At 43.8% G+C, this 17711-nt stretch overlaps 1 protein-coding gene across 1 annotated transcript in view; it reads left to right on the top strand.

Moving 5' to 3' along the window:
* Positions 1-10539: 10539 nt before the first annotated feature.
* LOC112263703 (cysteine-rich secretory protein LCCL domain-containing 2-like) overlaps positions 10540-17711 on the top strand; it is a 30270-nt gene continuing 23098 nt past the window's right edge. Inside the window, exons 1-2 of the mRNA XM_042330944.1 lie at positions 10540-10705; positions 16600-16990. Of these exons, the coding sequence (XP_042186878.1) occupies positions 16715-16990 (276 nt within the window). The 5' untranslated portion in view covers positions 10540-10705; positions 16600-16714. The remainder of the gene's footprint in view (positions 10706-16599; positions 16991-17711) is intronic.

Genomic DNA, 17711 nt, shown 5'->3' with positions numbered 1-17711 from the left:
GGAGCAGGAGCAGCACTGCCAGAGCCCTGCAAAATGACCTCCAGCAGGCCACAAATGTGCATGTGTCTGCTCAAATGGTCAGACACAGTCTCCATGAGGGCCCGACGTCCTCAAGTGGGGGTTGTGCTTACAGCCCAACACCATGCAGGACGTTTTTCATTTGCCAGAGAACACCAAGATTGGCAAATTCGCCACTGGCGCCCTGTGCTCTTCACAGATGAAAGCAGGTTCACACTGAGCACATGTGACAGACATGACAGTCTGGAGACGCCGTGGAGAACGTTCTGCTGCCTGCAACATCCTCCAGCATGACCGGTTTGGCGGTGGGTCAGTCATGGTGTGGGGTGGCATTTCTTTGGGGGGCCGCACAGCCCTCCATGTGCTCGCCAGAGGTAGCCTGACTGCCATTAGGTACCGAGATGAGATCCTCAGACCCCTTGTGAGACCATATGCTGGTGCGGTTGGCCCTGGGTTCCTCCTAATGCAAGACAATGCTAGAACTCATGTGGCTGGAGTGTGTCAGCAGTTCCTGCAAGAGGAAGGCATTGATGCTATGGACTGGCCCGCCCGTTCCCCAGACCTGAATCCAATTGAGCACATCTGGTACATCATGTCTCGCTCCATCCACCAACGCCACGTTGCACCACAGACTGTCCAGGAGTTGGCGGATGCTTTAGTCCAGGTCTGGGAGGAGATCCCTCAGGAGACCATCTGCCAGCTCATCAGGAGCATGCCCAGGCATTGTAGGGAGGTCATACAGGCACGTGGAGGCCACACACACTACTGAGCCTCATTTTGACTTGTTTTAAGGACATTACATCAAAGTTGGATCAGCCTGTAGTGTGGTTTTCCACTTTAATTTTGAGTGTGACTCCAAATCCAGACCTCCATGGGTTGATAAATTTGATTTCCATTGATCATTTTTGTGTGATTTTGTTGTCAGCACATTCAACTGTGTAAAGAAAAAAGTATTTAATAAGAATATTTCATTCATTCAGATCTAGGATGTGTTATTTTAGTGTTCCCTTTATTTTTTTGAGCAGTGTATAACACACAGAAATACGAGCCTTAGGTCATTAATATGGTCAAATCCGGAAAATATTTTTAAAACAAAACTTTTTCTTTCAGGGAAATATGAAACAATTCCGTATTTTATCTAACAGGTGGCATCCCTAAGTCTAAATATTGCTGTTACATTGCACAACTTTCAACGTTATGTCATGATTATGTACAATTCTGGCAAATGAATTATGGTCTTTGTTAGGAAGAAATGGTCTTCACACAGTTCGCAGCGAGCCAGGCTGCCCAAACTGCTGCAATATACCCTGACTGCTTGCACAGAACGCAAGAGAAGTGACAATTTCCCTAGTTAAAAGAAATTCATGTTAGCAATATTAACTAAATATGCAGGTTTGTGTATTGATTTTAAGAAAGGTATTTAAGAAAGGCATTGACGTTTATGGTTAAGTACACATTGGTGCAACTAAAGCGATTTAAAAAAAAAAAAAAAAAAACGCCCGTTTGGCAAAGTAGGCTGTAAATTGATGATAAATGAACAGGCACCGCATCGATTATATGCAACGCAGGATAAACTAGTAATATCATCAACCATGTGTAGTTAGTGATTATGTTAAGATTGTTTTTTATAAGATAAGTTTAATGCTAGCTAGCAACTTACCTTGACTTCTTGCTGCACTCTCGTAACAGGTAGTCAGCCCGCCACGCAGTCTCCTCGTGGAGTGCAATGTAATCGGCCATAATCGGTGTCCAAAAATCCTGATTACCGATTGTTGTGAAAACTTGAAATCGGCCATTCCGATTAATCGTCGACCTCTAGTATTGTTACGTAAGAGAGATGGTTACTTAAGGCAAAAACTAAAGTAGGGTGGTTGGTCGGCGTGGATAGGTGGGGCGTATAACGCATACGTCAAGTAACCCAAAGGTTGCGAGTTTGAATATCATCATGGCATTTTAGCAAATTAACAAGTTTTCAACTACTTACTACTTAGCATGTTAGCTAACCCTAACCTTAACCGTTTTAGCTAACCTTAACCCTTTAACATAACTTCTTAACTTATCCCCTAGTCTAGCTAACGTTAGCCACCTACATAGAATTTGTTACACATCATCAAATGCCTAGCATATTGTACATTTTGCAAATTCATAACATGTATAATACGAATTGTAATTCTTAACATACGATACGAAATGGGTGATGACCATCCACAAATTAATATGTACCATACGAAACTTAACATATTAAACTAAATTGATTGTCTCGGATTCACATACAGAATAATACGAAGTGCTTTGAGAACAGGTTGACATACATGAAATGAAGTAGAAACCAACCCTCACTGTATATATTGTATGTATTGTAGCCATTCTATTAATAATCACCTGTATTGTAGCCTACCGATATCTAGAAATAACCACCCATGGTCTCATTCCTCATTTAGTTTTCACCTACAGTATATGATGTGCAGTATTTACAGTATGCTGTAGCTGTTCTCCTGACCAGGACTGTGGTCAAGCTGGCTGCCTCTGTGTCCTGACTACAGTCTGTTTCAGGGACGTGAGCTTGCTTCTGTTTGGTTTATACAAGCAGGCCCATCATTTCAGATTTTGCCCCCTCTGTTTTTCTTGCTATAATTTGGCCTTTTGCAGGGTGCAGGTTTTGCTCTCAGACTTGAACATGTAATTAAGTGTGGTATTTTTCTTGTTAATGTCACTGCACAGCTAAAGATCCTCTTTATAGGGGGGGGGGGGATTACAGCCCTGGGCACCCAGTGATGGACCACCTATATACTCAGAAGTGTCTCTTTCAGCCACACAGAGAAAATTATAGGATGTAAGGGAGCTTGTTTTATCTCTTCCATTTTTATGGCATGAGTGGATGTTTATAGCCGGAACACACATTTTTTTAAAGTCAGTAATTTGTAATGGGCATGTTGCGTTGCAAATCCTGGCATGAATGTACACTGAAAACAGGGGCTACTCTTAACATGTAGGCAGGGGTTGTAAAGTAATGTTTCAACCTTCTAGGAGATACTTTAACATTACCTGTGACGATTTAAAACTAGCACCATTGCCTGTGCCACAGAGGTTTGATGCGTCAGGGAGAGATGGTCTAGTGAGGGATGGCTGAATCAGAAGTGCTTAGAACATGAAGTTCAGAACTCTCCTATATGGGGGCTGAGTGCAAATTCCCCCATTCTTTATGAAGGATGGAGAGATGTAGTGCAGGAGAGAAATTAAATCTACCCGTAGAAAATGTGTGTGGTTACATACATCCATATCAACACCATAGCCTCCCCAAACCTGTCCCCTAACCACCTCAGTCCTTATTTTCAGACTCATTTGTCTTGGCTCCAGAAAACTATGCAATTTGAGACAACCATGTCCTGTCTGTAGTAACCAGTGAACTCGTAGGGGGAAATCACATAGTTTTAAAGTTTCTCTTCTGAATTGCATACACAATTCAGTAATTTGCATTTGAATGGTAATGAGCAGTAACGGTTACTTTTGCCCCCCTCCACTGTGTGTTGGCACAGGACTATCCTGATCCAGTCAAACAAACTGTAGACCTTGAGACTGGAATCCCAGGCATGCACTCCATTCTCTGGTGCTGTGATGGTCCCTGTGCTCTCCAGCTACGCAGACCTCTCCCTATAGCCCCCTTGGCTCCTCACTCCAATGGCTGAGCCCCAAGAGACTTGCCACTTTGCTCTCTGTGATACTCCCACCCTCTTGTTCACCATCAAGTCCCATATGCTGCAGTCCTACATTTCCCAGCCTAAACTATCATGGATGTCTTATTTCCTATCTACTGTATGTGGAGCATCTTTCATGTTCTTTTAGAACAGCCCATATTCACCCAGTCTCATTTGGTTCAGTCACACTGTGTACCCCATTACCCCCCTCCTCTGGCTACATTTCTCCCTCACCATCTCAGTGCCCCCCGTTCAGAGATTCCACAGTGCCCCCCTTAGTCGCTAGGGAAACAAACCCATGGCGACCAGGATTCGAAGGATCCCCCCCCCCGCCAATAAACTCCAGAGCAGGGGTATGAGCAGAGCAGGAGGGTGTTCTGAAATACTGCTGAGGTAAATGTGAACCCCCTGTGCTTCTCAGTGTAGCGTGGCACCTGGACAAAGGCCCATTCAGTCAAGGTCATGGTTGGCATCCTGTTACCTGAGTTTTATGAAACGCTGGACATTTCCAGGTCCATGGTGGATTGCATGATAATGAAGAGCAGTGCTCGAACTGACTCAGATGGGAGGATGTTTGAGTCACCTTTCTCATTTGGCTTTGAACCCCCAGATACAGTCTAGGATGTGAATAATCCCCACTCAAATTAAATCTGTAAGGACTCAATTCTATCTGAAGTTTGATTCTGAAAGTGATCCTCTTCCTCTGTCCACATCTCTTCCTACAGGTCTCAGGGAATAGTGCCCTCTGGTGGACATAAATCACACAACCATCAAGCCTGTGGAGATTGTTTGAATGTTCAATGTCAATTATTCAGTATACCGGTAACAGGTTTAGACTTTGCCTTCTTTTCATGGCACCATTCATCGTGGTGAAAAGAACCCTCTGGCTGTTCTGCCCCTCATAACATGTGAGCCTATTCTCAGGACTAGAAACTATATTCGTTTTCCACAATTGTTTGCGCATGTTTGCTGAATCTTTGGACCAATTTCCCAAAACTCTAAACACAAAACCACAAACACAAAGTTCAAAACTTTACAAATCTCGATCAAAAGCAGACACTGCAATCAAACTGTTTCACCTCTTTCCAAAATGTTTTTTTTAGCATCAAAATGACGTGCGTCATGAATAGATCTGTCTACTAACCAACACACTGATGTGCTCAACACAAACACTGCTATGAATATCCCATCAGTAGGTTTATGCCTTTTGCATTGTTGCATTAATGTATACCTCTGAAATATACATAAATGGACAGAGACAAATGCCATACAGTAACAAAAACTTTGTCATTTATTTCCAAAATGCAGTATTTTTTTGATTACTTGTTTTGTAACACTTTCCAGACCCAACAGGAGAAAACCAGGAAAAACATTCAGTAAGAATGGGTTTTCTGTACAAAAATGTAAAATGAAAGTGGCTCATTGTTTCACAACTCTAAATAAAAAACTACAAAAACATGCCAAATGTAAGAAAAAATACATTAGGCTCCATCCTGCCTCCTGTTTTGGTCTGGCTCACAGCACCTCATCTACATCGCAAGCGATGTTCTCCCTGGCTAAACAGAGGGGAAAGAATCTTCTGGAGTGACGGATCCAGCCGCCGAAAGCCCCCATATCAACTTCACCACATGCCTCCTCCATTGCCTGGACAAGAGGCATGTGTGCGAGGGGATGGCGGTCATACACCTTCCATCGCCATGCCGAAAAAAAAAAATCATTTGGGTTAAGGAATGGGGAATATGGTGGGAGGCAAAGAACAATAAATTGTGGGAGGTCGATGAACCAGTTGCGGACCAGAGCAGCCCGGTGGAAACTCACGTTGTCCCAGATGACAGCATACCTGAGCTGCTCTGGTCCACCCCTCTGCTCGGCTGGAATGAGGATGCCGTGTAGTGTGTCCAGGAATGTGATGAGAAGGGCGGTGTTGTAAGGGATCAAGGTTGGCATGGTGATGGAGGACGCCTTTATGGCTAACGGCTGAGCACGTGGTGATATTCCCTCCACGCTGTCCCCGGACAGTCACGGTGGCCAATAATGTTCCGTCCCCTTCTTTTGGCTAGGCTGATGCCAGCCTCATCAATGTAAATATAAACGCGCTGAATTGCAGCGGCATCCAGCTCCACGTCTCTGAAACAGACAATACAATATGTGACATAGACCGAGAGCAGTCAATATGGTGAGGCACATACACTGGATTACAGTACTGTAATGTGTCTATACAGTGCTGATATGATAGTAAATTCACAGTATAATACTTACTTATTCATAGCGCTGTTCTTTAACCCTCTCTGAGTTTCGCTCAAATGGCACCCAGTAGACCTGTTTCATCCGGATTCGGTTGTGCTGTAATACACGGTCCAATGTAGACAAGCCCACCTGGTGAATGTTATTGAATATTGTGTTGTCTGCAATTATGTGGTTCTGGGTTTATTGTAGTCTAATGGTATTGTTTGCCACCACCATGTTCACAATAACGGTCTCTTGTTCTAGCGCGAACAGCCAATGTCTTCCACTATAGTTGTCTCTCAGTTCTGCGGAAGATCCACAAATATGATCTGATTTGTTACAGTAAGCAAAAGTAATCTATTTTCTTAGGCCTACTGATATGTTGGATTGCAGTATACTACAGTATACATACATAAAGAACATAGTGTAGATGGTAGGTAACTTACTGGTGCTCATTTCTGAATGTATGGATCATAGATGCAACGTAGTGGCTCAGGTTGGGCTGAACTCTCTGTCCAGCCTCCCTCATACTCAATCCATGGTTGAGCACATGGTCAACCAATGTGGCCCTGATCTCATCTGAGACAACTGTCCTTCCTTGTCTTCCTCATCCTCCTCTTCCTCTCACTCCTTCACCTCTAGCTCTTGTTTCATCATTGACTTCCATTTTCCTCAAACAGGAGAGCTCATCTGTGGCCTTTTATAGTGCTAAAGCTCTGATTTCTAAGTGAACAATTCAGCAACTAGTGTTTACACATGTGAGGAGTGGGTGTTGCCAATTGGTGTGTAGAGTTTGGCATTGTTTTCCAAAGGGACTAAAGAGATTTTGATTTTGAATGTTGTGCCTAATGTAGAGAACTGTATGTTGTGTTTTGCAAAAAGTGTGATATAGAATTGAAAACTGAGTATAAAGCAGGAATTGTGCTTGCGATTTTGCAGACTTGGTTTAGGGATTTGGTGCATGAGTTTCAGGTTTCGGTTATTGTGTTTCAAGTTCCAATTTTAGTGTGCAAACAATTGGTAAAAACTGTAATCCTAACAGTATTTCCTGTAGCATGTTGGTATCTTTACCAAGCACTGGACCCATGTGAGAAGGGAGGGGGGCGGGGGGTGTAGAGATGTTCTCATCCTCTGTCCTAGCTGTCTGTTGACACACTAGCTGTAGTGCTTGGGCATCTGGGCACAGTGTTTAAACTGCTGAATTTCACTGCGGGTTTCTTGGGTGATTTGAGTAAAAAAGAAGAGGCCTTCAGCTGGTTGCACACACTATGGCCTCTTAAAGGCCAACAGAGGGGTTTCACACAGAAAAAAGTCAATCACCGGATTAAGCGTTCCCGTCTCTCACTGCTGCTAACCAGTAATGTTACTGTGGTTACCTTAATGTTGTTTATTTTGGCCTTATCAGAATGGTACAGCGAGAGAAAAAAAGATAATTGAGGAGTAATGTAAATACAGTTTATGTGCTGGGTTCTTAGCAAGAGGGTGGTGGAGGATGTAGATATTTCCATCTTCCAGCTTTGCAGCACTGGCACGGCAGGCAGGCCAATCATGGGACGCTAGGGGGTCACGGCTTCCCCTGGAAGGGTAGGAGAAGTAGGACAGGGTACCCTCTGAAGGGTAGGAAAAGTAGGACAGGGTACCATCTGAAGGGTAGGAGAGGTAGGGCAAGGTACCCTCTGAAGGGTAGGGGAAGTAGGACAGGGTACCCTCTGAACGGTAGGAGAAGTAGGACAGGGTACTCTCAAAAGGGTAGGAGAAGTAGAACAGGGTAACCCTCTGAACGGTAGGAGAAGTAGGACAAGGTACCCTCTGAAGGGTAGTAGAAGTAGGACAGGGTACCCTCTGAACGGTAGGAGTAGGACAAGATACCCTCTGACGGGTAGGAGAAGTAGGACAGGGTGCCCTCTATAGGGTAGGAGAAGTAGGACAGGGTACCCTCTTTGGGAAATTCTTTCAGGACAGGTGAAGGAATTATTTGTGTTCTTTTGAAAAACCATCAAGAGGAAATGAAAGCACATCCATCTCCAGACAGAATATTAGTCCATGAAGCTCCTACATCAAACATGGAACACCTGAAACCCATGACTTATTTTAGGCAAGGGTCACAGAACTACTATAACGATAGGGGAGGAGATGTGTTAATAACATGGGTGTAAGACTTACATTCATGTATACTGAGTATACAAAACATGAAAAACATCTGCTCTTTTCATAACGTAGACTGACCAGGTGAATCCAGGTGAACGCTATGATGCTATGTAAATCCACTTCAATCAGTGTAGATGAAGGGGAGGAGAAATGTTAAAGAAGGATTTTAAATCCTTGAGACAATTGAGACATGGATTGTGTGCCATTCAGAGGGTGAATGGGCAAGACAAAATATTTAAGTGCCTTTGAAAGGGGTATGGTAGTAGGTGCCAGGCACATCGGTTTGTGTGAAGAACTGCAACGTTGCTGGGTTTTTAACACTCAAACGTTTCCCGTGCGTATCAAGAATGGTCAAGCACCCACAGGACATCCAGCCAATTGGACAGCTGTGGTACGCATTGGGGTGCTGTGGACAGCTGTGGTAAGCATTGGGGTCAACATGGGCCAGCATCCCTGTGGAACGCTTTCTACACCATGTAGAGTCCATGTCCTGATTAATTAAGGCTGTTCTGTGGGCAAAAGGTGGTGCCACTAAATATTAGGAAGGTGTTCTTAATGTTTTGTACACTCAGTGTATGTGCAAGACTGACAAGCCCAGATACACATAAAAGCCACTGGAGCAGCTTTCTGATGTCTTTAACTGGTTTACTATACCTGTATGCAATAAAACGTGGATTCCGGGCAAAGCTTTTTGAATAAATCATTTTTCAATCATTCAGGTAATTTGTAAATGGTCATTTATCAGTGGTCTGGGTTTGATCTGATGAGACTTTTGCTTTGTCTTCACTCTGGTGGAGAATTGGAGAGATACTTTTGTTAAATGGAGCAGAATTCTCAAAAAGTCATTTTCAAATCCTTTTAGAAAAGATTTGTTCCTTGTAAAATGCACAACCTAAATGTTTCAGAGCAATATATTTATGGAGGAATTATGGGTAGAAAATGGTAGAAAATGTTTTGCTATTTAGTTGGCTTTTCTTCTGCTAGGTAAATAACAGTGACAATATGATGAACCATCTTCTCAGCTGCACACGAAGTCTCGGCTTCTCTGTGTTACCGTGCCAACCCTAATCCGTGTCTGGCGGGTCAACACCCCTCATGTCCCCCCGTGCAAGTGTCATAAACTTTTGTTTCTCCTACGTAACATGTTTGTTAGTGCGTCTTTTATGTGCTGCTGTTGAGTCAAATGAAGGCCAGCAGACATTATCTCTATTTTTCATCTCCCTCTGTGGTCCCATGAGGCTGTGTGTTTAGACAACAGTCAAATCATGATGGAGTAGTACCATGCCTTTACATCCACAGGTCTCGGTCAGTACAGAAGATGTCTGCTATACTTTACATGTGGAGCGTGATGTAGAGGTTGGTGTGTCAGTGTTGCAGTGTGTGAATCACAGTCTGTGTGTGTAAAGTTCCACCTTCCACCACTCTGATGGGAGTCTTGGTCTCCATACCTGGGGGTAGAAATGTGAGTTCCCCATGGGTTAGGTCATCGTCACGGAGACCATGCTGAGCTGTACCAGAGGGAGGGAGATAAAGAAGGAGACTGCTGTGACAAACTAGGTACTTGGTACAGATGTGAATGAAGTGTTTGCACATCTGAAGACAGTGAAGAGAGACGAGTGCAGTAAGAGCACCCCCTATTCTTCATTCCTGTTTGATCTACAACTGTTCTGTTTTAGAACCGAACTGCCCCTCCACTCTGCTATGGAAAGAGGACATTCTATCATGGCATACCTTGAGTGGCATCAAAGCAAGGCATCAAAATAAAAAGCCAACAAGTGAATAGTTATTCAATGGAAATTCAATGGAATTCAATGGAAATAAGTCCCAGACTTTATTGTGTGTTATCCTCGATGATTTTACTCATGCACATGTATGGCTTTTTCAAGTTTTATGTGTACTTGTTTTTTTAAATGGTCGAATTAATAAACTAAACTAAAACCATAAACTGATATATCATACCAGCTATCATATCATATGAAGGATATATTATAATACAACTATAGAGATAATTATTAATACTAATAAAGTTATACACAAATTACTATCACTTTCAAAATAGAGCAAATTATAATAATATCGTAGGTGGAATTATGAATTATATTTACATGTATCCGACTATAATGATATACAATCATGCAATAATCTGTATGATAGGCTAATGGTAATTATCGATTAACTGTCTTGAAGAAACTCTGGCAACACTTTTGAATTGGAAAAGAAACAGAAAAGTTACTAAACTCTAAAAATACAAAACACTATTACGCTTTTCGATTTTGCACTGTTTCGTAGAGAATTACATACTTTGCGTTTTCCTTTCGACATCAATCGTCAGAGCGAAGGATGCTTGCCAAGAACATAGCCATCTTGAGGAGGGAGCTGTGGGAGTGACTAAAGAAAGAAGAGTTCAAATGTGTTTCCCTCCTCGCTCGTTCAGCGGGGTCTCTATATAAAGCACTGAGATGCCGCTGTAAAGTTAGTCAACAGTCACAAAGTTACTCTGCCCTCTAGGACCGCAGCCAACGAGTAGAGCTCCACTTCAGCACCAATTTAGCAAACGGGAAATACTCAACCGGTGCCGAAGCTTTTGGATAATTGCCGGATAATTGTCAGTGATTGAGGTTAGCATGTTTTTCTACATTTAATCAGATTTATTCTGCAACATGTATTCACCATGTAATTCTATGCTTTTGGGTGCTACTGAGTTCAAACATTTTATAATGTTCAGAGTTGCTAAGAATATGTGAATGTATTTAATGCTGTTGTAAATTAATTAGCTTGTCATGAAACACTACTTATTTCAATATTGTCTTGAACATTGTTATAACACATGCAAGTGCAGTGCTCCAGCCATCATCACTGTCCACATTTCTACTTCTGTGAAATAATGTCAATCCCAGGTGTCAATTCCTAGAGAATAATTTAATGAAAACTGTGCATACAGTATGTAGCTTATATCAATAATATAGCTATTTTGAGTCAGGTTTACCTAGGAGCATGTGTTGTCTACTTGTCCAAGGGGAGTTGTGTTGATGTGTGACACTCCTGGGTTTGAAATCGGGGGCAGTATAGAACAGAAGAGCTACTGCAGAGCCACCAGGTGAGAGCCCACCAGGCTTGTGTGTGTGTGTGTGTGTGTGTGTGTGTGTGTGTGTGTGTGTGTGTGTGTGTGTGTGTGTGTGTGTGTGTGTGTGTGTGTGTGTGTGTGTGTGGCTGGCTGGCTGCTCTGTCTGTCACTCAGGTATAACATTCATGAGAATCATGAGAAAAGCCCAGAAATAAAGACTGGTGTGAGAAGGTAGGCAGGGACACAAAGAGAGGGGTGTGGTGGGATGGTTGAGCTGCCTCAGGCCAGCCGGCTGGCTCCCATCACTGGCTGGGGCTGCTTGGCTCTGTGACAGTGTGTTGACACAGACTGGCCGTCAGACCTCAAACTGCAGTTCCAGGCTGAGAGAGAGAGGAGGAATTGAAGGATGCATGGAGCAGTGGTATGACTGCTCTCTCTCTTTACTTCTCTCCCTCTCTGCCATGCCTTCTCCTGATGGCTGATTTAGTAGCCCTGCTGTTTGTCTTCTCCTGGTCAATGGGGTGGTGGCTGAGGCTGAGGCTGGGAGCCTGCCTTGTGCCCTGTGAGCCTTGTGTGCTGTGGCAAAGGAGGATGAGAACCACACAATTCCTCATTTTCATACTAACATCTTCTGTTTTAGTAAAGAACTCTACATCTGTCTCCCCCCCTCTCTTTATTTGTCTTTCTCTCCCTCTATTTTCATCTCTCTATCCATCATTCTCTCTCATTAACTAATAACCCTTTCTGCTGTAGTTCTTCCCTACTCCCTCTCTCCCTCTACTGTTTTAGATTTTTTTAATGCAAAATCAGGTCAGCCAGACGAGTATCAGAGAGAGGCCACAGAGATTATGGACTTCTTGAACCTGACTGATTGCTCTCTTTCCACCCAGATTATATATCACTATGGCATCCAGGGCCATTAAGGACAATTCATGTCTTTAATGAAATATCTGCAGTTATGTTTACTGATACAGTGGGGCAAAAAAGTATTTAGTCAGCCACCAATTGTGCAAGTTCTCCCACATAAAAAGATGAGAGGCCTGTAATTTTCATCATAGGTACACTTCAACTATGACAGACAAAATGAGAAAAAAAATCCAGAAAATCACATTGTAGGATTTTTAATGAATTTATTTGCAAAATATGGTGGAAAATAAGTATTATAAGTATTATAATAAGTAAATACTCTTTTGCCCCTCATAGTTCCAAAGGGGCTGAGTAAAAGTGAATTTCCTTGGTCACTGTGTTGAGCAATCGATGGAAGATTACAATTAAATCATTATTATGGATCTGAAAGGATATCCCCAGCTAATTTCTGTATTATGAAAGAGCTGAAAAGAGCTTTGAAAGGATTTGGCCAAACTGAAGATGATCAGGTACAATGTGGAGATTACATTTATGAGATATTGTCTGACTACTGAAAGCCTTGTAGAGAGAGTGTATCCTTTGATATGGAGTAATAGCACTCATTTGGCTACATAGCTGATGCCTGCTGGACTGTTCATTTATCACGGTACTCCATTTTTTTGTTTTTGTTTTTTTTTGTTTATCTGTCGGCCCTAGCCCCGAACTCAGGCCCTGTGTGTAGTTAACCGACCCTCTCTGCCCATTCATTGCCATTTTACCTGTTGTTGTTGTCTTAGCTGATTAGCTGTTATGTCTTACCCGTTGTTGTCTTAGCTAGCTCTCCCAATCAACACCTGTGTTTGCTTTATGCCTCGCTTTATGTCTTTCCCAAATGTCAATATGCCTTGTGTACTGTTGTTTAGGATAATTATCATTGTTCTAGTTTACTGCGGAGCACGTAGTCCCACTCTACATGCCTCAGATTCCTCCTTTGTCCCACCCCCCACACATGCGGTGACCTCACCCAGTATAACCAGCACGTCCAGAGATGCATCCTCTCTTATCGTCACTCAGTGCCTGGGCTTACCTCCACTGTACCCACACCCCACCATACCCCTCTCTGCACATTATTCCCTGAATTTATTCTACCTCGCCCAGAAATCTGCTCCTTTTATTCTCTGTCCCCAACGCACTAGACGACCAGTTTTGATAGCCTTTAGCCATACCCTCATCCTACTCCTCCTCTGTTCCTCGGGTGATGTGAAGGTTAACCCAGGCCCTGCGTGTCCCCAGGCACTCTCATTTGTTGACTTCTGTAATCGAAAAAGCCTTGATTTCATGCATGTTAACATCAGAAGATTTCCATACCCAACTACAACATTTTCAGTCAAGATATAACTGCCAAAGGGGGAGGAGTTAGCCTGCAAAGTTCTGTCATACTTTCCAGGTCTATGCCCAAACAGTTCGAACTTCTAATTTTAAAAATGAATCTCTCCAGAAATAAGTCTCTCACTGTTGCCACCTGTTATAGACCCCTCTCAGCTCCCAGCTGTGCCCTGGACACCAGGGAATGAATTGATTGCCCTTCATCTATCTTCAGAGTTTGTTCTGTTAGGTGACCTAAACTGGGATATGCTTAACACCCCGCAGTCCTACAATCTAAGCTAGATGCCCTCAATCTCACACAAATCATCAAGGAACCCACCGGGTACAATCCTAAATCCGTTAACATGGGCACCCTCATAGATATTATCCTGACCAACTTGCACTCCAAATACACCTCTGCTGTTTTCAATCAGGATCTCAGCGATCACTGCCTTATTGCCTGCATCCGCTATGGGTCCGCGGACCACCACTCATCACTGGCAAACACTCATTGTGTAGTCAACATTAGTCAGAAATAGTATTATAAATATTCACTTACCTTTGATGATCTTCATCAGAATGCACTCCCAGGAATCCAAGTTCCATGATAAATGTTTGATTTGTTCGATAATGTCCATCATTTATGTCCAAATAGCTTCTTTTGTTAGTGCGTTTGATAAACGAGGCACCGGATGGACCGGGCTGTGGGGGAGCACTGGAGATCTGGTGCATACCACTCGCACCTCTCCCTTAGGCTCAATACCCACATTCACACTGCACCCTCTCAGCGCCCCGGAGACACAGCACGCTGCGCCGTAGCAGGATACCCTGGGCCGAAACGGCGTACCGGAGACCAAACACGCTGGGCCGGCACAATACACCCTGGCTGGATGCCCACTCTTGCATGGCACTTGCGGGGGGCTGAGATGTAGCGCACCGGGCTAAGAACACGTACTGGAGACACCATGCGCTTGACTGCATAACACGGTGCCTGACCAGAATGACGCCCGCCACGGTAAGTACGGGGAGTTGGCTCTGGTCTCCAACCTGATTCTGCCACACTCACCGTGTGCCCCCAATTTTTTTTTTTTTTTGGGGGGCTGCCTCACGTGCCTTCTGCGCTGCCTTACCTCAAATCGTCGCCGCTCAACTTTCGCTGCCTCCCGCTCTTCCTTGGGGCGGCGATATTCCCCAGCCTGTGCCTAGGGTCCCTTGCCTTCCAGTATCTCCTCCCAAGTCCAGGAGTCCAGAACCCTCTGCTCCAGGTTACCACTCTGCTTGGTCCTTTTTTGGTGGTGGGTGATTCTGTAACGATTCTCCTCCTCTTCCGAGGAGGAGTAGGAAATATCGGACCAATGCACAGCGTGGTAAGTGTCCATGTTGTTTATTATAACCGGAACACTGAAACAAAAACAGAAGTAGAACAAAACGCAACAGTTCTGTCAGGTACTCACACAAAACAGAAAACAATCACCCACAACTCAAAATGGGAAAACAGGCTACCTAAGTATGGTTCTCAATCAGAGACAACGATTGCCAGCTGCCTCTGATTGGGAACCATACCATGCCAAACACATAGAGATAGAAAACATAGAACACAAAACATAGAATGCCCACCCCAACTCACGCCCTGACCAAACTAAAATAGAGACATAAAAAAGGAACTAAGGCCAGGACATGACATAAAGACTGTTGGCATCTAGTGGAAGCTGTAGGAATTGCAATATGACCCCATTTACACTGTATATTGGAATGGCAAAGAGTTGAAAAACTACAAACCTCAGATTTCCCACTTCCTGGTTGGATTTTTCTCAGGTTTTCGCCTGCCATATGAGTTATCTTATACTCACCGACATCATTCAAGCAGTTTTAGAAACTTCAGCGTGTTTTCTATCCAATACTACTAATAATATGCTTATATTAGCATCTGGGACAGAGTAGCAGGTAGTTTACTCTGGGCACCTTATTCATCCAAGCTACTCAATACTGCCCCCCTGTCACCAAGATGTTAACTAACCTCCAAACGAGCTTCAATACCATACAACACTCCTTCCATGGCCTCCAAATGCTCTTAAATGCTAGTAAAACCAAGTGCATGCTTTTCAACCGTTCACTGCCCGCACCAGCCCGCCCGACTAGCATCACTACCCTGGACGGTTCTGACCTAGAATATGTGGACAACTACAAATACCTAGGTGTCTGGCTAGACTGTAAACTCTCCTTCCAGACTTATATTTAACATCTGCAATCCAAAATCAAATCTAGAATCAGCTTTCTATTTCGCAACAAAGCCTTCTTCACTCACGCCTCCAAACTTACCCTCGTAAAACTGACTATCTTACCGATCCTCGACTTCGGCGATGTCATCTACAAAATAGCTTCCAATACTCTACTCAGCAAACTGGATGCAGTGTATCACAGTGCCATCCGTTTTGTTACCAAAGCCCCTTATACCATCCACCACTGCGACCTGTATGCTCTAGTCGGCTGGCCCTCACTACATATTCGTCGCCAGACCCACTGGCTCCAGGTCATCTATAAGTCTATGCTAGGTAAAGCTCCACCTTATCTCAGCTCACTGGTCACGATAACAACACCCACCCGTAGCACGCGCTCCAGCAGGTATATCTCACTGGCCATCCTCAAAGCCAACACCTCCTTTGGCCGCCTTTCCTTACAGTTCTCTGCTGCCAGTGACTGGAACGAATTGCAAAAATCGCTGAAGCTGGAGACTTATATTTCCCTCACTAACTTTAAACATCAGTTATCTGAGCAGCTAACCGATCGCTGCAGCTGTACATAGTCCATCTGTAAATAGCCCACCCAATCTACCTACCTCATTCCCATATTGTTTTTATTTACTTTCTGCTCTTTTGCACACCAGTATATCTACTTGCACATCATCTGCTCATTTATCACTCCAGTGTTAATCTGCTAAATTGTAATTACTTCTCTACTATGGCCTATTTATTTCCTACCTCCTCACGCCATTTGCACCACTGTATATAGACTTTATTTTTTTCTATTGTGTTATTGACTGTACGCTTGTTTATTCCATATGTAACTCTGTGTTTGTTTGTGTCGCACTGCTTTGCTTTATCTTGGCCAGGTCGCAGTTGTAAATGAGAACTTGTTCTCAACTAGCTTACCTGGTTAAATAAAGGTGTCTGGCCATGTGCTTTACTCTGTAGCCTGTTTTGTTGGCTGGCCGAATCACAGTGTGTTTTCTCCCCACAGCATCGAGTCTGCTGTGCTCAGGACCAGAGCTCACACAAGGCTGCCCACTGTGGTCTGCCCAGCCTGCTCAGAGCCCTAGACACAGACGCCCAGAGACCCGTCCCAGAGACCGGAGATGACTGCTGCCATGCCCTGCTGGCTCTCTGCCCTCACCCTCACCCTAAACCTCCTGGTCCTCTCTGCCAGGGAAGGAGCTGCCCTCTTCCTGCCCGACTCCAATGAGCTGCGGCAACTACTGAGCCGGTACCAGGATGACCAGAACAGCACCGATAACACAGCGGGTAGTAGGACCCGACGGGCCATCCAGTGGACAGACCGCGGGGAGATTCTACAACTGCACAACAAACTGAGGGGACAAGTCTACCCCACCGCATCCAACATGGAGTACATGGTGAGACATGCAATCCTGAAATGTACACTACCGTTCAAAAGTTTGGTCGTCACTTAAGAAATGTCCTTGTATTTGAAATAAATGCAATTTTTTTGTCCATTAAAATAACATCAAATTGATCAGAAATACAATGTAGACATTGTTAATGTTATAAATGACTATTGTAGCTAGAAACGGCTGATTTTTAATGGAATATCTACATACAGAGGCCCATTGCCCCGTGCTTCTACACCTGTATTGCTTGCTGTTTGGGGTTTTAGGCTGGGTTTCTGTACAGCACTTTGAGATATCAGCTGATGTACGAAGGGCTATATAAATAAATTTGATTTGATTTGATCATTATCAGCAACCATCACTCCTGTGTTCCAATGGCACGTTGTGTTAGCTAATCCAAGTTTATCATTTTAAAATGCTAATTGATCATTAGAAAACCCTTTTGCAATTATGTTAGCACAGCAGAAAACTGTTGTTCTGATTAAAGAAGCAATAAAACTGTCCTTCTTTAGATTGTTGAGTATCTGGAGCATCAGCATTTGTGGGTTCGATTACAGGTTAAAAATGGTGAGTTGCAAAGAAAAAGCCATATCTCAGACTGGCCAATAAAAAGAAAATATTAAGATGGGTAAAAGAATACAGACACTGAACAGAGGAACTCTGCCTAGAAGGCCAGCATCCCGGAGTCGCCTCTCCACTGTTGACGTTGAGACTGGGGCTTTGCGGG

This window comes from Oncorhynchus tshawytscha, linkage group LG12, assembly GCF_018296145.1.
Source record: "Oncorhynchus tshawytscha isolate Ot180627B linkage group LG12, Otsh_v2.0, whole genome shotgun sequence".
NCBI classification, from domain to species: Eukaryota; Metazoa; Chordata; class Actinopteri; order Salmoniformes; family Salmonidae; genus Oncorhynchus; species Oncorhynchus tshawytscha.
The sequence above is the reverse complement of the archived record's forward strand: the minus strand, read 5'-3'. Positions and strand labels throughout refer to the sequence as shown.